This window comes from Corvus cornix, chromosome 6, assembly GCF_000738735.6.
Source record: "Corvus cornix cornix isolate S_Up_H32 chromosome 6, ASM73873v5, whole genome shotgun sequence".
NCBI classification, from domain to species: Eukaryota; Metazoa; Chordata; class Aves; order Passeriformes; family Corvidae; genus Corvus; species Corvus cornix.
In genome coordinates, this window is record NC_046336.1 from 5,460,379 (window position 1) to 5,484,306 (window position 23,928).

The window sequence follows — 23,928 nt, forward strand, 5'->3', positions numbered from 1 at the left end:
GCCCATTTGTCAGTACACCAGCTTAGCTGATCCAACTGCAGCAGATTGTATTTGTATTATCACAGAGACATTTGGGGGAGGTCAGCATATAATACTGTAGCATATTGTTGGCTTTCACCTTCTTTGATGAAATTTTTTATTTTCCCTAAAAGAAATAATTTACAAATTCTTGGAACCAATTTCTTTATCTTTTCGGTTTTTGCATTTAAGGAGAGACCATTACTACCAGCCAGCACTCCGGTATTATTTAGCATAAAACAAAGTGTGTCCTGCCCAGCACACAAAAGAGAAGAGTTGTTTTAAACTGATGCAGACTTTCTCTTAACTTTATCATGAAGGTGTTAGTAATTATTCTCTGTACTCTAAATCATTAGTAGTATTTTAAGTTAAATAGACAACTCTGGGATCTCCTGTTTTACATGGAGCCACTGAACAGACTGATTCTTCCAAAATTCACTGCCAAATGTACCTCCCTGCAGCCTGAGACAGACTGGGACCATCCTTGGGCAGGAGAGCCTTTAAGTATGGACTTCTACAGCTCCTGCAGGCTTCCACGTGACGGAGGACAGTCCACATGCCAAGAGACAGAAAGGATGTTCTTCCAAAGAAAAATCCAATCTTTCCAAAGATTGTATGGGAAATGCCTGACGAATGATCTCCTCTGCACTGAGTGACTTGAGTGAGTATTACAGATGTGAACTGAACAAAATAATGATCACAACTAATTGTGGAGCAGAGGTGAAAACTCCCATATCTTTTCCACAATGGAGCCAGTTCCTGTTCCATGGATGTTGGTGAGCAGCAGCAGCTGTGCTGTAGGGATGTGCATTTATTGCTCTTTCAGAAAAGCCTCGGCAGGGAGCTCCTGACTGAGGCTGGGATACACAGGCCTGGGTGATGCTGTCCATGCAGGCTGGGGGGATTCCTAATTGCTTCATCCAACTGTTCCCTCTGACCCTCAGAGCGACAATGTTGTGTTTGAGCCATGTGTCACACCCTCTGTGCAACATGGCTTTGTGTGTGCAGTTCTCAGGTCACTGAAGACACTCTGACCAACACACGATGACCCAAGGAAGAGCGTGCAGCAGTGTGGTACCAGCTGCCACTGCCCCCTTGCTGAAGATTTAGCCAAGTGGGACTTACACACAGTCCTCCAGAGCTCACAGCTTGGGTGTCTTCCCCATCCTGCCCAGGGTTTTACCACTATTGCAGGTCAGTTTCCTGTTGGTTTTTTTAAGTTTGAGGCATCGCCACTGAAAAAGATCCAATGGATTTGAAACGTGAGCAAAGAACTCAGGCTGGATTCCAAGGTCTGGGTGAATGACCTAAAGAATCAGTGTCTTTACTGGGTCAGCCAAGTTTGATTCCTACTGCTGATGGCACTCTCAGCCATAGTTTCTGGGGTGACTGCAAATTGAGGTGGTATCAAGCTGTTTTTATGAAGAGCTGTTATGTCCCTGAACTGGCAGGAACGAGGAGTCCCTAATCAGCAGGGCCAGGTGAACGCTGGGATATTGAATCCTGCAGCTCCCTAACACTCAGTTTGATCTCCAGTACCTGTTTAGTTTGATTATCTTCACACCTTTCCGAGCTTCACAAGCAGGTTTTTGTTCAGAAACAACATCTGAGTCACGGCCATTCTTGTGAAAAATCTCTTTTTAGATAATCCAGGTCAAGAGTGCACACCTAAGAGTTTGTTATTTTTTTCCTTCATTATTCCTTTGTTTAAAAAAAGCCTCTCACTCAACAGTGGGAAAAGTGAACTTTGAGACACTGTAGAAAATGAATAGCAAACACCTGACTCATGAAAGTCTGCAACTAATTAGTGTTCATCAGATTACACAACAAAGATTTAAAAATAAAAGACATGCTTGCATAATTCAGGATCAGATTGCAAAAGATTTCTGATTCTTAAAAAGAGCTAAGTTTGCTCATCTGTCTATTGAAAACAAGCAACCAGATCTGAGCATATACATTTTTTTGGAAAGAATTTGGATGGTAACTGAAAGGGAGATAGAGAAAATAAATCAGTCTGGAAAGCTATTACAGAACTACTCCTTTCTACTCCTTTGTTATGTGCAAATCCATCTCAAAATTCACCTGGAATCAAAATACTAAAAATCTCATTGCACATGCTCTCCAAGGTTGTATGATGAAGCTGTAAGTTTTTTTCAGAGTTCCCAGTGGTTTTTGACTCCACAGAGCCAATGGCCAAATGCCTGTGGAAGCCTGGCTGTGCAGGGCACTGCCTTGACAAGGCTTCAGACCCAAATTCTGGGCCCAAGTTGCACCTGGTCACACAATGGAAATGTGAGGACTGTGCTCCTACTCCAGCTTTGAGTGCAAAGTAAGCTGAAAAAATTTAAAAAAAAAAAATCCCAACACAAGTAAGAAGCAATAAAAAAGAAATCTTTCAGGTTTTGTTGTTGTAGGCAAAATGTGACAAGAAGATCCCTAGGAATGTTCATTAGCACTTCTGATGGATTTTAAATCTTCCAGGGCTGGGTGCTGAAAGGTTCTGCTGCCCTGGCATGGTAACACTGTTTGCAGTTTGTCAGACAGGACAGAGACACTCAAGGGATGTGGCACGAGATCTCCCTCAACTGGTGTCGTTTTCTGTCTCTCTCCTTCCTCTCTCACTGCTCCAAGGAGGTGGGATACAGAGGACTCCATCCCAGACTTGATGCTTTCAGGTGCATCCTTTTTCCAGGCCATCTCGAGAATTCAGGATATCCAAGCCTAGCATAATGTCCTCCAGGCATCCAGAGGGAATGAATGCTCCCATCCTTCCAGGGCTTTGCACTGTCCCTAAGTGCCCAGTGCCAGAGTCCTAGAGCTGCTGAGCGAGGACTGGCCTGGCTGAAAGGAGAGCAGGACTACAAACTCATTCACTGCTGTTGCTAAAACCTCATCCACCATTAGCTAAGGCTGGTGGCATCTGAAAGGTGCAAGGCCAGCTGCAATCAGTATTTGCAATTTGTTCACCACCTTTCAGTAAGGGGTTTGCTGTTATTTCTCAATACTGGGAGATGGTGAAGAATGAAAATTTTAGTCTTCACATGCCAAATTAGCAACATCTCTAAAATCTTGCATCTTCTATACAATCTGCAATGCCACCATCTAACATGGGAGACTGGCTGAAGCCTCATGTCCTTTCCCTGACTTTTCTCTGTAAGCTGCTCTATGCAAGTCCATGTTCTGTCTCTCTCTCATGACTTCAAGCTGCTTTACTGTGTCACTCCTGCGTGTTTCTCACTCAGGGACTTGCCACTACTAACCTCCATCTTTTTCCCCCCCAGCACTGGCCACACAGAACACACACCTGGCAGTCCAATGAATTTGGGCTATTAAGACTCCCACTGGAACGTCGCTTCCTTGGACCCTGGGATAGCTGCACTACTGTTTAACAGGATTTTTGATGCACCAGGGTGGCCTTCAGACGTTCCTGATGACCCAAAGGTGTAAAATCATCAGTACAGTCCAGCCAACATTGTAAAGAGCACAGGGATCCAACACGCTTTACAGAACACTTTGGGCTCTACAGATCCTGCCTGCAGTTGGGGGCACAAAGGCTTTCCAATTCCTGTGGGAGGGAAGTAACCATATTTTTGATCTGGTGTTCTGAAAAATAATAGTGAAATACTTGAGAAGAGCACGATTTTGATGCCTGAGGTACTGCTACTGATCCTGCCTGATCCTGTTTATCCTAGTGCAGACAGAGTTTTTGTCAATGGCTAAAGGATCCTGGACAAAGAATGATGGAGCTGGAAGTGGGAGTTATTACTTCATACTGGCATTTTATTCAGTTGAGGATCTAATTGAGGGCATGTGTCAGGGGGCATTTGCATGACACATGGAAGTATTTTAAGTGCAGCCACAGCCTGTAGGTTCTGCTACTGCCCAAAAGCAGCTCAGATCCCACTCTAAACCTCCACAGCTCAGCTCTACAAAGCTGTCACAAATCTCATGGTTGGCACAAACCAGACTGCTGAACTTCTCTCCTGCTACCTCTCTGATATGGGCAGCTGTGGAAAGGCCTTGGGCTTTTGACTGCAGCATGGAGAACACTGAGTTTTGCTCTCATTTCAGCAGGTGCAAGTTTGAAGTCCTAGAAAAATAAATGGACATTTGCTTTCCTGGCCACCTCTCCCTCAGCTTTGTTCTATGTGTCGTTAGAAACAGCATAAAAACCAGTGAAGGAAAAGAGCTTAAAACAGGGCTCCCTTTCTAACTAAAAAGCCTTTGATGGAATAACAACATAAGTAAGTGCAAATCTCAGCTGTGCTGGTCCCAAGTCATCACAAACCTTCAGCATAGCAAGTAGCATTCTTGAATGCATCAAAATGTTGTCTTTTAGCATTTAATGCGAGACATTACAAACTAATGCAGAGGAGAAATGTATGCCGTGTTGCTGTAAACCAAATATACAGATGTAAAATAATTAAGAATAAACTGTTCCATAAAAATGCATGTCAATAAACCCCCATCTGATAAAGTGATTTATGAAGAATTTTCTAGAATTACTAAAAAGAATGATTTCTCATTTGAGGCTCTGGAAGTCTTGAGTCACATTTTGTTTCTTTTAAAAAAATGTCTTAAAACACATGGCTTTACAGCTGCTGCTTGGAAAATATACACCTCCAAAGTCTGACTTTCATTTAAATACAAATGTACAAAATGTAAACTGAGACAATAGAGAAATTTACAAAACTTTTCTTTAAAAATAATAAAGACAAAATTCAGTTCTAGTATGATGCTATTTAAATACGTGCAAGTAGTCATGTTCATTGAATTTCTATTGCAATGTTCTAAAGAGACAAACTTGATTCACACAGTCTTGAGTGCCACCTCCAAAAACAGACCTGAGTGGAAATTTCTTCTTAAAATGTGAGGCTCCACTGGAAGGAATGGATAGAAAATCTCCATTTTGGGAGATCCGTATTTTCATTTTTCACTCAACGGTGGAGGTTCTCTCATCCACAGAAGCTCCAGAGATTATAGTGGAAGGATGCAACGTTGTTTCATAGGACTGAGTTGGAACTAGCTGCTTCCAGTGGAGTTTGAACTTACGTGATTTGAATTTATGTGGTGATTTAAACTGGCCTTTGAATTTGGAGAACTCTTTGAATTGTTCTGATGCTGTAGGAAGAGGAAGACAATGACAATTAGATTTCCAAAATACACCGTGGTTTTTTTTTTAATCCAACATTGTTCATTTTATGGTACTGACTGGACTGCAAGATTTTTTTTTAAGATCTTCAGATGCAAAATATTCTTCATTTTCTTACCTGAAGTCTCTCTAGGTCAGCAGAACCATGGCGGTTCTTGAGGAATGAAGCAAAGAAGACTCACTCAAGCTCCAGGAGCCAAATCAATTCATTGCAAAATGTCAGTATCTGCTAAATCTGACTAATACAGAGGATACCTGCCAATGCTCAGGCACACTTTTAGCCCTACAGAAAAGAATGTTATTGACATTTGCAAGTGGTGCCACGGTGCCTTGTGAAAGCTGCACATCACATTTTATCTGGGCTGCTCTCTTCTCTAATGGCTTGGTTTCCTGCCATGACTTTCTCCCTCAAAACGTGCATTTTCTTTTTTTTTTTAAACACATAAATCTAGGATTTCCACAACGAACTTCTCAAAACCATAGAACAGTTTCAAAAGGCATTTCAGCATACCACTGAAAAACAGGTCGGGTAAGAAGTTTTCAACTGCTGGAAATAAAAACTCATGAGCAACACTGGAACTGCTGGTGGCAAAAAAAAACATCACACAAGGTAGATGAAAAACCTGGGATATGCAGGTAACTGTGAGAGCCAGCCCTCTCTAAGATGCACTGCCTTTCTTCTAACAAAAATACCACCAGAATAGGGCTGTGAAACCAGGCATCTACAGGAGTTTCTTGGTCTTAGTCATAAAAGATCTCACCTGTCGCTTAAATATTCTCTGTAGCAATCCTTTCTTGGGTGGCTCTGGGGGGTAGCTTTTGTTTAGGTCTGGTGAAATAGTACCATTTGGTCCAAATACATTCAGCTCCTTGAAGCACTCTGTTTCTATCATCTAGTGGAACACAGTGAGAGAGGAAAAAAGGAATTAGTCATCTGCACTAAATAAATTCCTGTAGTGCTAGGTTGTTCAAAGTCAGCAGTGTGTGAGGAGAGTTAACAGTTGGATTCCTGCTGGTCTCTGTAGAGGGCAAACAGAGTGTATGAAAAACAGAGGCTGAGTCTGCTCTGCGTGTTTGCACATCAGACTTGTCAGAAGCTGCCCCACAAAACTTTCTGTTCTTTACCATTGTGGAGAATATCAGGCAAAGACAGGCACACCTACAAAATCCCAGTTATTAGCACCCCTCTGCCCAAGCAGATCTGCTGTTTGATGCAGAGTTGGCTTCTGAAATCCACTGTTGGCTGTGTTTTGATATCAAACAGAAATAAAGACCCAGATATGGAAATGCTGGAGGAGTTCAGGGTCCAGAGTTAACTGCTGCAGCTGGGACTCACTGCAGACAGTGGGTGAGAGCAGGGTCACCAGTGGAGAATCCTTCTGTTGGGATTTCCAACTGTACCACAGCAGGTCCTGAGAGCTGTCGAAACACCTCTGCAGAAACCCAGGAGGAGGAAGTACAGTAGGATCCTTGCCAATTTACACAAATACACAGAGCCAACAGATACAGTCACCTGAACCTGACATCTGTGGTACATTACAGATCTTGAAAGAGGCCATTTGTAACTCATGAAAGCATTAGAGTCTGGCAAGTTATCCAGTAGCTATATATTACTGGAAACATAGAGCTCCTCTTAAACCATCTGTGTTATGGGGTTTATTGCAGTAATTTTGCTATGATACATCCTTACCTCATTTTGCCATGGAATAGACACTGATCCTGTGGAAAACTTGGAATAGAAATCGTCATCTGTTTGGTCCAGGTTAACTCCTTTCACGGTGGAGAACTGCTCGATGTCTAACACATCCTTGCAGTACACTGCTCTGGGCTATGTTAGTAGAAAAAAATGGAGAAATGACAAGAGGAAAAATATTTCTGAGTCGGACCATGTGCTTTCATTCACAGACTCAGTCAAGTGAGAATGTCTAACAAGTGTGTGTCTGCATCCTCCTTCTCCAAACTTGCTCTGCCCGCATGTTTATCATCAAAGGCTGACTTCACTTTAAGCACATTAAGCTTCCTATTCTGAAGTCCTTAAAACATCAGTCAAAGTGGGTTTTAGTCATCCCTGGACCATCTGGTTAAGAGATGAGAGGAAAAGGACAGAAAGAGCCAGAAAAGAAAAATGGAACCCTTCAGTAGTCTTTTCATTTAGAGAGGGGACAACAGAAAACCAGAATGTCGACAAGTGGCACACTGGAGAGAGCTCTGGAAAGAGGCCTCAGATAGAAGTGCCCTCCTGCCCAGATAGCTGTGGAGTTTGCTGCTTAAAAGTTTAGAGGAATGTATCCTAATTTCTAAAGAAAACAGAGGAGGCTTGGCATTTTTCCCGTTGTTTTTATTAATAGCTCAGCTGCTGGAAGCTGCCCAGAATTACCTCTATTAACTCTTTTAACTTGGCTGCATTTCTTCAAAGAAACAGTCAAATGGCTTTCCCTTTTTGAACTACTTAATTTTCTGAGATGACAGAGACAAAACTCTTTGCAGTGACACAACTTTCAGCTCATATTCCGGCAGTCAGCCCCAGGGAAACAGAAAGAGCCATCACTGGCTCCCCGTCACAGGCAGTGGGTGTGCCCAGAGACTTCCCATCAACGGCACAGTCACCTTTTGATGCGCAGAGATAATTGAGGGGTGGCTTGTGGGACCAGCCTGACCTGCTGAACCCCAGCACATGTCGAATCCTACTGTCTCTACGTGGTACCAGGACTGCACAGCCCAGGGTCCAACTGTGCAGTATTTTGTCTAGTTCTGAGCACTGTGACCAAACAAATCGAGCTGACTCCCGACAGAAATCCTGCTTGCTGAAGGCTGTATCCCTCTCCATTCCTGACAGCTGCAAACAACATTTTTATGGAGATGCAGTAACGTAGAAGAGGATGGAGGGACATGGTTTGGGTAACAACCTCTGCCATTGTCTATATAGCTTTGGGTGATTCAGCTGACTTCAGTAAAGACTGGGAAATCTATGGATGAAGTGCCAAATAAATTAAATTAGGGGAGCTCTTGAGTTCCCAATAAATAGCCATAAAAATTTATGTGCCTTTGCTTTTGAAAATTCGTCTCTAAGAGGTGCCTTCTAGGCCTTACGTGCCACAGTTTTTACACACTCTGGTGGATCCCAAATTTGAGCCCAGAATTTTATAATTTTCTACACCAGAAAGAAATAGTAGCTTGTCTCTTATTTCTTCCCACTAAAGCAGGTTGTAACACCACGGGCTAATTGGCAGGAATAACTAGGCCACACAGTAAAATGTAAAGCAAAACCAGAGCAACTAAAGTAAACTTTTGTAGCATTCAAACCACTTTGGTTTGGTGGAGCTTGCAGCAATGGGAATGGGAGCTGCCAAGATGTTACTTTCCTTAATATGTTAAAATGGCAGTGTTTACTTAGAACCATATGGGGACTTTAAGGATAGAAGCTCCAGCCAGAAGGAGAGCCCTGCAGGAGGGAAATAATCAGATAGCTCTGCACACTGGGCTAGAAACTGATACCACAAAAGGGTGGAAAAAGTTTTGTTGTTGCCAATGCAACAAAGACTTTCAGTATGTGTGAGCCCAGTGTGTAAATCTGAGTATGGACTCAGTGTTGGGTTCCGTGCCCCATGAACACAAAAAAGCTCCAAATGCTCTCTCAGGTCCAAGTGACCTTCTCTGCTTAAGGTGACACTTGATAGCTGAGCCTGGCTCAGACTCTCTGTAACAAACTATTGCTCCCATGATGATCCATAGAGCTCTGGACTTTGTAACTCTGGTTTCACCTCTGTAAGCCTGTATGCACACATATGGCCTTCACTGCTGATTGTTCCAAGCACTACCCGGTCCTGAGAACACTGATTTTCACAGTAGTACCGTGGATAAGGGAATACAAAGGTTCCCAGTGCCTCCAGAGTCATACAGGCAGGCTGTGGTAAAAGGAGTAGGAATCAATCAAGCCCCAGATTACCAGCCTGGATGGAGTTCCACCCACCCTGCATCCACATGCCCACAGAGCCCTCTCTCCTCTTCCTCCTAGCCTCCCCACTCCAGCCCTGCCAGTTATCACACCTTCCTAGGGTAGCTACCCATGCAGGGAGCGATGACAGCCCTGAGAGAGAGGAGCTATTTTAGAAACAAACCACTTGAAAGAGGCCACTGGGGGTTCTTGCTGTCGTACTTACATCAGGCACAAAGGGAGGATCCAGCATTCCTGCTTCTAACCGCTTGAAATTCATGCTCTTGAAAAAGGGGTGTCTCTTCACTTCTGCTGCACCTTCCCCTTGACATCCCAGCCGCTGCTTCACGTCTTTGGTGAGGAGCTGAAATGTGCCGAGAGGAATGGTGAGAGTGTCGGAAAAGCAAGAGCTCCACAAGGATATTTTTATCTCCACTTGTTTTTGCATGTGCCCAGAGGGAAGTACAGAGGGGAGCTGCAATTGCTGTTACTTAAAAGCTGAAGTTAAATGGATTAGGACTGCACTGTTCTACATGCTGGTGAAATCCTCTGAAAATCACCTGCTGTAAAGTATTTACAGTCATAATAGAGACCATTTCTTTTGCCTACTTTCAGTGAACACTTTCAAGAGGAGGTCTGACATAACCTAGTATAAAGATACACTATACCTTTAATATATATAAAGATGCACATTCATAAGTTCCATGTGCTTTGTCTCAGTTCTTTTGTTTTTGTTTTTTTGTTACACTGGTGAGAATAGTTTTCCCTCAGAAGAACAGGTGCTTAGGAAAAACCAAAAATACAAAAAATGTATTTCCTTCACCCACTGCACTACATTCTAGGGCATCACACGACACATTGAACCTCGTGGGCTTATCTCTGCTGAGCTCAAGGGGTGTTCCATCCACAGAGCCAGTGCCCAGTAACTATCCTCAGTTCTGCCTTGCTTGCTTTCAGAGAAGGGCATTGCACAACCTCTACCTGCTGCAGCAAGTCCTGCCTGTTTCCTGGGTACCAATGGACATCAACTGAACTCAGCATCTTTGGTCTATCAGATAAGCAACTCAATGAACAGAAACACCGTGGTATTTACAGGGGAGACTCTATGGCACCTTCCGGTGCAAGAGAGCTGGAGAGGGGCCCTGGATAAGGGCATGCCACAACGTGGACAAGGGGGAATGGCTTTAAACTGGAGGAGGGCAGGTTTAGATTGGATATTAGGAAGAAATTCTTCCCTGTGAGGGTGTGATGAGGTCCTGGCACAGGTTGCCCAGAGAAGCTGTGGCTGCCCCATCCCTGGAGGTGCCCATCTCCAGGCTTGGACAGGGCTTGGAGCAACCTGGTCCGGTGGACCAGACCCATGGCAGAGGGTTAGACTGGATGGTGTTTAAGATCCCTTCAACACAAACCTTCCTGCGGTTCCATCAGCGCTCCTGAGCCGCTCGGGCGGTGCCGCCGGGAGGCAGCAGAGGAAAGGGCAGGAGCGGCGATCGCTGCTCCGGGAAGGGGCCGGGAGCGGCCCCGGGGGCTTTTCCCGGGGCACAGGGGACGGGAAAGCTCCCGTCGCTCCTCCGCCTCTGTCCCCGGCTTTGCTGCCCCGCAGTCGGGCCGAGAAGCAGCGCTCGCCCCTCGCCCCCGCCCACTGCCGGGCCGTGCACGGGAATGGCACCGAAAGCATCAGCGAAGCCCCCGGGGGGCTCGGCACCAGGCGGGGCAGGGGCTGGGCTGGGTTCTCTGAGCCCGGGCAGGCACCGAGCCCGCGGGAGCACCCCCGGGACCATCCCAGCTGCGGATGACAGGATGCAAACACCTTTGGGAAGGCTGGGGACGAGTCCTGCGCTCCCGGGCGCAGCCCTGCAGGAGCAGGACCGGGAGCCAGGCACGCTCCCCGCTGGGGCAAGGCTGCCTGGAGATGCCGCTTGTGGGCTCAGCTCAGGGCTTGTGTGCCCCAGCAGCTTCTGCCTGGGCTGCTGCCTCAGCCACATCGTCTCACCGAGGGGGAACTCGGGAATAATTGTTTGTTGCTAATGTCACGTTGTGATCTTTCCTCTGGTGCCTGGCTAGAGCTGAGGTTTCTCGTCCTTATCAGGGGTTTACAGTGTCACAGATCTTCAGGCTTCTCTGAATGCTCTGCTGCCACTGGGCATTGCTACCAAGGGGGCATTTGTGATTTTCTTATCTGACTTCCAACAGCCACCTCAGTTCTGCTTCTGTGTTGCTGGGGGCCTCATTTCCAGCCTGAGAATGGCAAATGGCTTTGGCAATCCGTGTGCCCCACGTGTGCAGAGACCACTCTCCAACCGGTCCTGAGCAAGCTGCAGTGGCAGCAGCCAAGCCAGAAATGGTGGTGAAGGGTTTTGTGGACAGAAGAGTTTTCTGCTCAGGTCTTTCTGCCTCAGCAGCAGCAGCAGCTGCAATAGCAGGAGACTGAACAGTCAGACGAACGACTTTAAAGCCACTGGTGCTGGCTACAATAGCAACTTTCAGCTTCCAAATAGCAACATCCCTTTCTTCCCCACAGTTTCCTCTGCCTCTGATGCTGTCTAGGTGGTGACATCTGGGCTGACAGATCACCACAAGTGGCTGATCCATAAATGTAAAAACATCCCTATGCCTTGCCATTCTCCGAGCACACAGATTCACATGATACTGTACCACATCCATCTGGCTCACTGCAAAAGATCTTTCTCAGAGCACTTTTCTCAACTTTGCTTTCCCTGGCTAGAAGAAAGAGGGATACTTTGCTTTCAAATAATTGCATTAGACTTCGAGTTCTCATGGTCCTGAGACTAGGATTTTTGTTGTGAGGGTTTTTTGGGTTTTATTAGTCCCAACATTTATATGCTCTAGCCTGTGTGAAGAAGGTCACTTTGGAATTCCCAGGCAGAACTGGGCTTGCTCTAGTCTGGTTGGGCAAGGAAATCAAAAGTTCTTTTAATATTTTATTCTCATGTCAATAGGACTTTTCTGACAGTTGGAAAGAAGAATCTGAAGGCAGAAAGGCCATTTTTAGTACCCATGGCTCTGATATGCTTTTGGAAATGACACCTTGGACTTTTCAGGAACAGCTGAGGAGCAAGTGGTGGTAGGAAGGGACAGATTTGGACTTGCCTAGAGAAGATACAGGAGACCTCTGCAGCCTCTGCTCTCAAGTCAGCTCTGAAGGGACGAAAAAGGGGGTTACTTCCCATCTCTGCAATGTGGATTCTGGACTAGCTGGGGAGACCAAGCTGATCTGTGAATTTACCCTTGTCAGGCTGTCAGATGTTTGGAGTGGTCAGAGAAGAGGGTAAAAGGCTGCCTGGGGATTCCTGGGCTCCTCCATGACAAACAAGGGAGTATTCAGTAACTTCAGATGCAAGAAGGAAGTTTCTGGAGCATGAATGCAGTTGGTTGTGGGTGGCTGGCCACTGCTGGCTGAAAGACACAAAAGGGAATGGGCCACTGGGAATAGGCTGGGACTGAAAGATCATAGAAAGGAGAGGATTCTCCTGCAAAACCCCGCTGCAGGGGAGCAGCTGCCAGTCTCTTGAGAGTCCCAGGAGAGTCACAATGGAGAAAAATGTAATAAATGAATGGAATTTGAAAAGCTGGAGATGCAGCCAGCTCTAGAGATGGCAACAGGTGAAACCAGACATTCTTCCTGGCTTCTGTTGTGGGTATCAAGACATAGCACGGACTAGAATATTTTCCAGAAGAGAAAATCCTTCCTTTCTCCTAGGAATAATGAGTCTTTTACCCTTTCCTGCAGCCCCAGAAGCTTTCTGCAATAGTAAACCCGTGCAAGAGCCTGAAATATGCATCCCATTTGGGAATCTGACATGGAAAAGAAAATGGAGGTAACAACAGTATGTTTTGAGTCATCTCTACACTTTTGTTTAATTCAGCTTCAAAGGGTTTATTTAATATGAATAGAGAGCAGAACATCAGGCTGATGACAAGCCCTCCTGGGACAGCAGTGCAAGGGACCCCATGGAACATAATTTAAATGTAATTCTACAGTAGAGCCTGCAGATAAGTCACAGAGTTTCAAATCTGGAGATGGCCTGGGCCACCCAATCATGCATGAAGTTGATGCCAAACAGCAGAGCTTTGTGTTCTGGTAACGATGGCTCCAGATGACACCGGCCAGTTAGGGTTTAGTCTACAGAGTTCATGGGCAGAGCACGACTAGAACAGGACTTTCAAAGAGAGTCTTGGTTAGCAGCAGTGAAGTTACATCAAGAACTTGATATAAAGAGCTCTCTGATACTTTCATGTCACTCATTTGATCCCCCCTGGGGATTCAAACTGTGCAGTGTCTGAGACTTTTTTCCATTACTTTGTTTTGCTTCCTTTACTAAAAGAAACAACTGTTGTGAGGATTGCTAAAAAAAGCCCAAAGTCCCCAAAGCGCTACTTTATCTTCGTGTGATCCCAGTTCATATCCAGATCATACCATGTAATAAATAATTCCAAGTCCTAAGATGTTAGTCCTAAAATTATAGGAGTAAGGGAAACAAAAACTTGTTGGTCATGAAAGGAGACAAGGGGAATGCTAAAACCATTTCCATTGACCCAGCTGATCAAGCAGTTTAAGGAATCACCTAGATAAAGTTCAGCCCTGACACTGAAGTAAACATATTATTTGAAGCAATTTTTAGAGAGTAGAAAAGCAATACTATGGTCAATTACTAAATGAGAGAAGAGATGAAAGAGCAGTTATCCTTGGGCACTGATAAACTGATAAACTCATAATGTTGATTTCCACAGGATGAAAGCAGAAAGGAGGGATGGCAGCAGCAGGAGTAGCTGTATGATGACAGAATTCCTGATGGTGAGTGAGGAACAGGAAGAAACTGCTTTTAAGGAAAACAGAACCCATTATCTTTTAGTTGGTTGGGGATGCACTTTGAAAAGGGAATGGAGATGAGAAACATGGAACAGGTGAAGCTGGAAGCCACATTTAGACATTGTCTAGTCCAATCCCCCTGCTCAAAGCAGCAGATTGTTCCAGACCTTGTCCAGCTGGGCTTCGTGTATCTCGAAGTGTGGAGACTATACAGCCTTTCTAGGTAACCTGTTTCACTATTTGGCTACCTTCACCATGGAAAAAATGTTTCCCAGTGTTCAGAGGGAACTGAACACTCCTGTGTCTCAGTTTGTTTCCGTTGCTTCCTGTCCTGTTACAGGACACCAAACCAAGAGTTTGGCTCTGTCTTCTTTTCACCCTCTCATCAGAGATCCCTTGGGTAGAGTAAAATGGGAGCTTCAGGGATGAAAGGCATCAGGGAAGACAAATTTGTGGGAAATTCAGACAAGCAGGGCTCTGACAGAGTGACAGAGCAGCACAGCAGTGTGGGCCCATCTAACACTGCTGACTTGAATGCACTTCAAGTCACATCTTTGGATGCATGACTGCACTTGTCAGGGCAAACACACATGTACATCAGTGAAGGACAGGGCACAGCAACAACAAACACAGAGCATTTCCTAGAAAGACTGGATATTTTTCAGAGAAAAAACACACCAGGAGCAGCTATGTTATATGGGAACTATGGGTTGGGGAGCTTCCCAGAAAGCCAGCTGCCCCTGTTCCTAATTATTTGTTATTCATCTCCATTTCAGTCCAAAAGGAGGTCTGATTTATGGGAAATTACTTACAAAATGAAACATGGAAATATGGGATGGCTGATGATTAATGGGAGCTATGATATGCGCCTGCAAAAATGCAAAAGGGCACAAACATCCAGGAGGGGAAGGCTGACGTGGGGTGACACTAGAGGGTTTGCATATGAGTAAATGAATAAAGACAATGTCTTTCCTGGTGGTGATGCTATTAGCTCACGGAGTAAGCTCTGAACAGAAGAAGTTTGGGCAACATGGTGGGGAACATTTCCTCACTCCTGCTCTGAAGAGTCCACTATGGGAAAGCCTTTTGTGTTGGATCTTGGTGAAGGCTCAGGTTTCATTTATGTATTGCAACGTTTTGCTTCATTTTGCAGATATGATGGGTACTTTATTACTCTTTTGTTTCCTTGTTAAGATGCTGACGGCAAGCAACAAAAGTTATGGCTTTCAATATAAAAAGCAAAAAGAATTGAAGAAAATATGTTTGAATAATGGATTTTTTATAAAACATCACTTGATAAAATAAACTACTTTTGGATGGGAAACCACAAATGTCATCCCACTCAGCATCAGGACTAAGACTCTTCCTGTCTTAAGATATTAATGCTCAGAAAGGAAAAGGTTATCTTTGGATCCATTAATAGTTTGCACAAACCACCTCAATAAACATGCCACGTGGTTGGATAGGGGAAGCAGCAGTGATCAAGTTTTCAGGAATAATTTATATATAGTCCATGCTTCCCTGAGGCAAGAGAATTAACTAGATGATCTGCTGAGGTCCCAACTCCCTGAAACCATAGTCTCCATGGCTGGAAGATGAAAATGACCACTACAGTGTGATGACTGTCTGCTCCCCTGGGAGTGTGGTAGGTCAACTACAGTGCTATCCCATCAATGCTGCATTCAGCTCTTCTCAGCTTTAAGCTCTCACGGTTATTTTCAAGGTATATATTCTTTCTGTTATGCAAGGGACATAAAGAGTAACAAGAAGGGCTTCTACAGGTATGTCAGCCAGAAAAGGGGGCTCGGACTAGGTGATCTTTGAAGGTCCTTTTCAACCCAAACTATTCTGATTCTGTGCCTCAAGCAGCAAGATATAATTTTTGCCTCACATCTCCATTTCAGATTAACAGCAGGACCCACACAAATTCTCTGCCACTCCAGCAGATGCTGCTCCCCACCTGGTGAGAGCTGAGATGCGACCTGAGGAGAGAAGGCAGCCTGTTGGGGCACATGGGACAGTCTGTGAGAGCCCCAACAGGCTGCCCCAGATCCTCCCATGTTGGCTTCACTGGGGGCTCTGCATCACCAATTAAGGGCAGCAAATGGTTGGGAGCATCTATTAACAGTGATGTCAGTTAATTACCACCCCGAGGATTCGGGAATGACTTGGTGCACTGTGAGTTAATGACTTCCAGGCATGATACTTGGCAGTGCTACCATTAATATTTTGCAAGGAGACTTCAGTGTCTCTTCACGCAGCCAGCCAACAAGAGTGCTGTGGATCTGCTCTTTGCTTGCCTGTTGCACAAGACATTGGTGAAACTCTCTCTACCTATTTGTTGACTTTTCCTCCCCTTCGTTCTCCCTCTACCAGCAAACACAGATGTCATTGTGTCTGAAGGAGACTTCACCCGTTAGCAAACAACATCCAGAAAAAGGCCACATCCTTTTCCAAATTACAATTCAGCCTTCTAAAGATGGATGTCAACAAGACATTGATGAATTCAGACACAGCTTTGAGATTTCTCAGAGGGATTGAGGATTTCCATTGTCAGACATGGCTATTGTCCTACGAAAATGACTACCAGCTGAAAGAGTGAGAAAACATTTTAAAGAACGGCTCAACAGTATTAAGAAAAGCTGGATACCCTGGCACCCCAGGGGAAAAGCTGCTAAGAAAGTTAGTGAGATGGGCTGGGACAACATTTGAGTGTCACAATAATTTCATTGCATAATCTTTGTCCTGCTTACCCCCAGCTCTCACCAAAGACAATGGAAGCGTGGGGTTTGCAGTTCCTTGCAGGAGACAATCAGATTCTTGCATCATCAAGTCCTTTTTATTTTTTTCTACAAGGTTATAAAAGACAGAAATGCATTCTTGACTGCAAACTAACATTCAAAGTCTCATGAGAATAGATACCGCTCCCTTGGCCATAAAACCTTGGAAAGGGCTCAGGATGACCATGATGAATCTCATGGAGAAGCAAGCCCAAACAAACACAGTTTGAATGAATAGAGAATGCAGTCATCCCATCCACAGATGAGCTTGGTTAGTCCTTGTTTCTGCAGCCCCTCTATGGTACCCTGTTACTGCTCAGACTGTGTCAGTCACAGCTCCCACACTGGGCCTTCCAGCCCCTTACCATTTTACAGATGGACTTGGCCTCCTCGGAGAACTTATGGGAGTACACCTCTTCTGTCTCCAGCACTCTTCTGTCCACTTCTTCCCTCTTCACTTTCTCTTTCCTTCCACGGAATGGTGATTGCCCAGCAATCATTTCATAAATGAGACAGCCTAGCCCCCAGTAGTCAGGGCTCAGTGTGTATCTCTGGTTGTTCAACACCTCTGGAGCTGTGGAGGAGAGTGAGATGCCTTGTGGAAATGCTTGGTATCTACACAGGCAAAACACTTAAATGCCCAGAAGTTTCATTTTGGTGACTGAATACACATGCACAGAGAATGGTGGGTAAGATACAAAAATACCTCCTGATTTCAGTTGATGGCATTACAGGAAATGCAGCATGCTACATGCCATGGTGTTCTCTCTACATGCTACATGCCTTGTGCATGCTGTCTTCTGACTTCTCTACCAACTCAGTCCAATTAAAAAAAAAAAAAGCACAGAAAGAAGTTGGATCTAAATATTAAGCAGAGACCTAATCTTAAGAGTTCCTCCAGATTTCTCCATTTAGGGAAGAAATTAAATGCAACACATCCTGTAAACAGCCGTGACATTTCTTCAAAAGCAAATTCTGTCTCTTTGGTCACTTTATAGCTTTTCTTTTTCCCCTTTAAAGAAACCCCAATCCATTAATTTTGTGTTGCAACCCCACACAATGCTTTTGGGAAGATAGTCACTGTCTTGCAGGCCCCCTCACCTCCATGCATGGGTACAAACACACATCCGCACGTGCTCACAAGCACAGAGCCTTAGTGTGCACGCAAACTTACACTGAGATAACAAAATTTAGACATGACAACTGATTTGCTTGCTTTCATTAAAGTCTCCATATGGTGTAACAGTGGCTCACATCAGCTAGTTTCTATTCAGTCAAATAAGCATAAGCAATTTTTACTCCAAGAAATATGCCCACCCAGAGAATGCATGAAAATAATTACATTGAATTTTGAAAACAGATCTAGCTAAATAAGGGAGTGATTTTTTTTTTAAACCCATGTACAAATCTCTACTTGTCTTTTGTGCAGCCTCCCCTGCACAGAGAGGAAAACTCAAGATGACCCTGGTCAAGATGACCAAAGGTGCAGATTTACCCATTTTATCATAACCATACAAATACATTCTAACTCTTACACAAAGCAGCAACTAGAAAGAAACCTTTATTTTGGCACATAACCCTCCTAAGATAAATCTACACTAAATTCACTAGAATCCCAGTTGTCTCCCCTTTCAACTTTCTTTGCTGATTTAAGGTTAGATAGACCAGCCACACTGAGAGCTGTAGAGGTCCATCCTTTCACCCTCTTCTGATTTCCACTATCAGGATTTCTGTGGGAGTTGCTGCATGGAACTGGCCACAACTGAATGTGAATGTTTTTTATTCTTTTTCTTAAGCTTACTTGGCAGAAATAGCTCTAAAACTCAAGTAATCTCACCAAATTTTTTAAAAGATGAGCTGTGGAAGACTTACCCATATACCCTACTGTTCCTACTCTTCCACGGATTGATTCACCCTCGGGGATTTTAACAGCTAGACCCAAATCAGATATTCTAATATGGCCTGGAAGGTAAAAAGAAACAAAACAACACAAAGCAGATATAAAACCTGACCCAAATTAGTCCAAAACCCACAACTGTGGTCATTGCTAAAATACTCCTCCAATTTACTGCTCGGGCATTTTAAGAAAAGAGTGTTCTGAATGACTGAATTGGAGCCGTTTCATTGATATGGAAAAGAGGAATCATTAAGGGCACTACAACGCAGTGAAATAAATGTTAACAGTGAGGCTGTGGACTGGAGTGGATTGTATTAGGTATTTTAAAACCAATGAAAAAAGGCAGAGAGAAGCATGCTGTGGGGAAGTATCTTGAACTGATCACAGAGGATGGATGGGCTGACACAATTCCGTAACTCTGTGATGGCTGAAGAGGCTACATCTGGTCTGCAAGGCAGCACGAGATTTGATTATTGCTGCCTTCAGCAATGAATGGGTACCTGGGTTTGCATAAAACCCGACTTGGCTCAGCAGAGGATGAAAGTACTTTCAAAACCGGAGAGGGAAGTACAGATTTAGAAATCAGAACTCCCTTTGTGTTGCATCAGCCTTGCAACAAGGATGGAAAAACAACAACGAAAGGCAGAGAGCCCCAGCAACGCCGAGCTCTCGAGAACAGCCCCTGCTGAGGGCACGGCTGCTTCCTTCCATCTGTGCACCGAGCTCCAGCAGCTCTCCCACCCCAAGACAGGAATATTAGTGTATGCTGAGCCTCTTAATCACTTCAGAGCATTATTTGTCTTTGTGCAATATATATTCTAAAACTAACTTAATCTACTTTCCTGTGAAAGCATCTCTGTAAACCTCCGAGACTTACCATAATCATCCAGCAGGATATTTTCTGGCTTCAGATCTCTGAAAATGAAAGATAGCAGTTATGGGTATGAAGCTGGTTTTGATAACACAACCCTACAACTGTGTGAGTGCATTTATTACTCGTAATAAACCAGTTGAGTCTCAACTCAAACAGCAAGGAACTCCTGAAACCAATACAACCTTTTACAACTCACTTCACAGATAGACTGAAGCCATATGTCTTTTTCTAAACTGGAGTTACAATTTTTCACTAAGCCAAGCTTTTAGTTCCTAATCTACCCTATAATGGACTCATCCATCTAGTCCTGTAAGCCCTGTAAACGAACCCCTATAGTCCTGTATGTTGCTAGATCTCTGTAGCATTTTTTGTTATAAAATCTTACCTAAAAAAAAAAGATTTTAGGTTTTAAAATACTTTATTTACATGTGAAAATGGAAATAACAACCTGTTGGGCTCAAATTTTCTATGTCTGGCATCTGACTCAGACCAAGTATGTGAATGTGTGCCCATGCACTCGCATACATGTGCAATAATTTTGTTAAGTTTGGGAAATGTGGGGGAGAGGGGGAATGTTGGGCCCAGATTAAGATTCTTCTTGCAAACATTTGTGAAACTCTAGTGCTTGTGTGGTTTGGAGCAATGCCATGAAAATCGGCAAGGTGGTCAATCTGATGTCAAGGATGTGCCTTTTACTGTTCCTGAAAAAAAAAAAAGAAGAAAAAGTCCCAAATCTGGGAGAGGTATAAACTTCTGAAGCAAATAATCTCAATTTTCATATATTTAGCAGAGCCTTGGCAGATCCTTCTTCTGAAAGGTTTGTCTGCACAAAACCTGCTCCACCAGCTGCTGCTTTGAGGTGCTGCCCAGGCCAGCCACGCTGTCCCCTCCTTGACCAAGGCTGTTTTCCAAACCTTTCCAAAGCCCAGCAGCACAACTTTGCAGCTGCTGCTATTCTTGGGCTGCTGTTGAGGTGGGAGCCTGAAGGGCTCCTTCCCATCCTGCTCGTGCAGAGTGGGAATGAAGCCAGCTTGGGAGACAGGAACAGAGGTGTCAGAGGGGATATAGGGACGTGCTGGGCAGGGAGTGTCCCAGAAGGGCCATGCCCCAGGACTGGGCTGTGCTGGCTCAGGAGCCTGAATGAGGCACCAGTGGCTGGGTGAGGCAGGGAAAACAGGATTGCTTCAGTTCACCACATGATGCCCTGGCTTTTATCTTAAGACAGTGTTCAGCCTGGTGCAAATCCAAGCAGTGCTTGGCCTCTTCTTTTTGTAAGGCCTCCTTGCATCTGTGAACCAGCTTGGTGATGTTACTTCCCAGCAAGAGGAACTGCTGTGCACAGAGCAAAGAGAGGGCGTGGACAACAGAAACTCTTTCACCAGGGAACAGGGCAGAGCACAGAGCCTGGGCAGGAGCCCACGCCACCTCTCAAGCTGTACCATTCCAGCATCATGAATTTTCCTGTGAATGGAGAGGGGTATTTTATAGTTTTAACAATGCCAAGATTGGAACTTTGAAACTTGCCCTGTTTATATTTATTACTTCAAGCAAGAACACAGAGCACTGTGAGTAATCGCCTCTTCTTGCTTGCTTCAGACCTTCCTGACCTCCGAGACAAACCTCACTCAGTGCCCAGTGGTACCAAGCCTACTTTTCAAATAAACAATGCTGAAATATGTGAAGGGCAGCTGAATGCTGAGGAGGAGCTGTGATTTTGTTTAACATACCACTGTGGGCTTTCCCTGCCTATCAGCAGAAGGTTTCCAATGCTGGACCAGCATGGTCATGGGCATCTCCTATTTATTTTTATAAATAAATTTTAAAAATAAAAATATATTCCAAATCCTGTAAGAACTATTTCCTTGAAGAACTCCTTGAAGCCTTCATCAGTTACTTCATCATCAGTAACTCAGCAGTTATTAGTCCCACCTAAAACTGTAACTGGGGGCCAATAACAAGAATCTTGTGTGCAATTTGGGAAATGTTGTCTTTGAATGAGGAAAAGTCCATGAGGACTCTGAGAACACCAGTTCAGTCCTTACAGTCTTCTGCAATTTAGGGCAATTAGAGAAAGCCTTCCTCCCCTCCTAGACATAAGCTGTCGTTCCTGTTTTCAGATTTCTGGTTCCTCAGGATCAAGGCTGGCTTCCTGTGCAAGGCCAGCACTTCCAAGGGTTCATGACTGAAACGTCCAGGAGGAATAAAACTGCCTGGTGGACATAAGGCTACTTCCCAAAGGCCCAGCTTCCTATTTGTAAAGCAGCCTTGCCCAAACATACTGAAACATAAACTGCTGGCACTGTGCCCATGCTCAAAAGGCAATTGTTTGGCTGTGCAGGACAGCCTAAACAACTCAATTAATCACTGTGGACAAGGCTTTACCATGTATTTGCGCAATGCCTGGGACAATGTGGACTTGATGCTGACTGGAGCTTCCAGGCATGGCTATAGAATAAATTTAAAAACATTACATATATAAAAATATACAAATAAACAAATATAAACAAAAAAATGTTACATTATATACATATATATATATATATACACACATTTATATGTATTTCATATATATAAAATATGAAACAAACATATAAATACATATTATAAATAATAGAATAGAAATATAAATATATATACACATATAAATAATTTGAGGAGAACCAGCAGCTTTTTACACTTGCTTTCCATGAACAACCAACCCGTTGACCTTTACTAACATGATGCCGTTGAGAAATGTAACAGGAGTGCCATGTTTGACAAGGGAATTCTGAATGAGATAAATCTGACTCTGAGCCTGGTTGTTCTCCCGGGTCACGTCTGCAGCGTGCGTCAGCAGCGGCCCAGGAGATGGGGATGCATTTTCCAACGCTGTGATTTACTCAGGAGCATTTTGTTTATAGAAAATGAAATTAAGTCTGAGGAATAAGTGTTTTGTGATGAATTATTCGCCTTGAGAAAGCGGTAGCATTTAGCCGCTATATTTTATTGACCTATATTGCACTTCTCACGGGTCCCACAACACGCTGTGCTATTACAAATGAGGGGTCTCTGCAGATGCTCCTGAAATACTGCTAGAAAATGTCACCTACAAGGATCTAGTATCATTCATCACCAAAATGAATGTGCCATCTGAGGTGTAAAGTAGCAGCTCTTTTAAGAGTAGCATGAAAACTACTGCTTAAGGAAGTAGGTGCCATTTCTCTCAGAGCCACACACTAGTTTAGGTGGCCAGATCTGATTTGTTCTGTTAGAAAATGGCATTAGCATGGCATTTTACCAGCCATGTTACGAATGTACCAGTCTTTTATTTTCTTTCAATAAAATGTGATTGTGAAACACTGTATTACCTCCTAAAACGTTTTTAAATGTGGTAGGCAGTTTTTTAAAGGAAAAGGAAGCCAGACACTTCACTCATGATTTGATTTTTCAATTGACATTAAACACTTAGTACCATTTTGCTCCTTGGGGAAAGAAAAAACCTCTTCCTTGGGCGAGCACCAGCTAAATCAGCATGTTATCTGTCTGCCCTCTGTGTGCCAGCTAGCAAGATCTAAGGCAACCAAGTGGCAGTTTGTTAGAGATCTCCTCCAAGGAACAACAATATTGCAATTTCTATGCATACAAGCATACGCATCATACATATTACACACAGGCACACCAAATGATTTAAAGCATGGCTTGGCTTTTAAAAATAGCATCTTATTGTCTATTAATCATTGTCCTTGGAAGTTCTTTCATCAATTCACAGGCCCTCTTCGGCTGTGAATGCCAGCAACGATGATTTCACAAGCTGGGATGATGAAGACAAACATTAACTGTTGTTTACAACTACAGTGGCTGTTGATTAAAGAAAAAAAATCCTCGAGGAGTCACAAGAACTCTGTCTGCAATCTGCCTGCTTATCCAGCCTGCCCTGGAAAAGTGCTTGTATAGAGCTGTAAGCCAAACTGGAATCTGAGAACTTGGGATCTGCCCTCCTGGAAGCGGCAGCGGCGGCGCCGGGCAGTGCTGTGCCCGCTGGCTGCACCCATGGATGGTGGGATGCTGCCAGCAGGATGCCTCTGTTGTGTGGCTGGGAATGGGCCCCCTTCCATGGCTGGCATGCCAGGATCACCATGATCCCATCTAGCTAATCACACTAGTATAAATCCATGCCCTGTGTCTCAGACACCCTCTTGGGATTGCACTCCCTCTGCAACGGAAGTTGTGCCGCATCTGACGTGCTACAGCCCCTCATGCAATATAATCTAACTAATTAAAATAGAGGCTTGGATGGAATGATGTCCATTTCATCCCAACTAGGAACTAGATTCCTTAATGAAATCCCTTTAAAGGAACTTCCATCACTTTCTTATGTTGCCCAGCGCATGCTGAGGAAGGGTTTGGGGAGCTTTGCACTTGTTCTGTACCATTTAGACAGGATGTATTTAAGGAAGCAACTG

The 23,928-nt window shown here is 44.2% G+C and overlaps 1 protein-coding gene across 2 annotated transcripts in view; it reads right to left on the reverse strand.

Moving 5' to 3' along the window:
* Positions 1-1,724: 1,724 nt before the first annotated feature.
* GRK5 (G protein-coupled receptor kinase 5) overlaps positions 1,725-23,928 on the reverse strand; it is a 151,871-nt gene continuing 129,667 nt past the window's right edge. For both annotated transcript variants that reach the window (XM_039553527.1, XM_039553528.1), the window contains 7 exons: positions 19,490-19,527; positions 18,588-18,677; positions 17,081-17,289; positions 9,331-9,468; positions 6,861-6,998; positions 5,932-6,063; positions 1,725-5,139 (listed from right to left, as the gene is read on the reverse strand). In XM_039553527.1, coding sequence (XP_039409461.1) covers positions 5,041-5,139; positions 5,932-6,063; positions 6,861-6,998; positions 9,331-9,468; positions 17,081-17,289; positions 18,588-18,677; positions 19,490-19,527 — 844 coding nt within the window. In that variant the 3' untranslated portion in view covers positions 1,725-5,040. The remainder of the gene's footprint in view (positions 5,140-5,931; positions 6,064-6,860; positions 6,999-9,330; positions 9,469-17,080; positions 17,290-18,587; positions 18,678-19,489; positions 19,528-23,928) is intronic.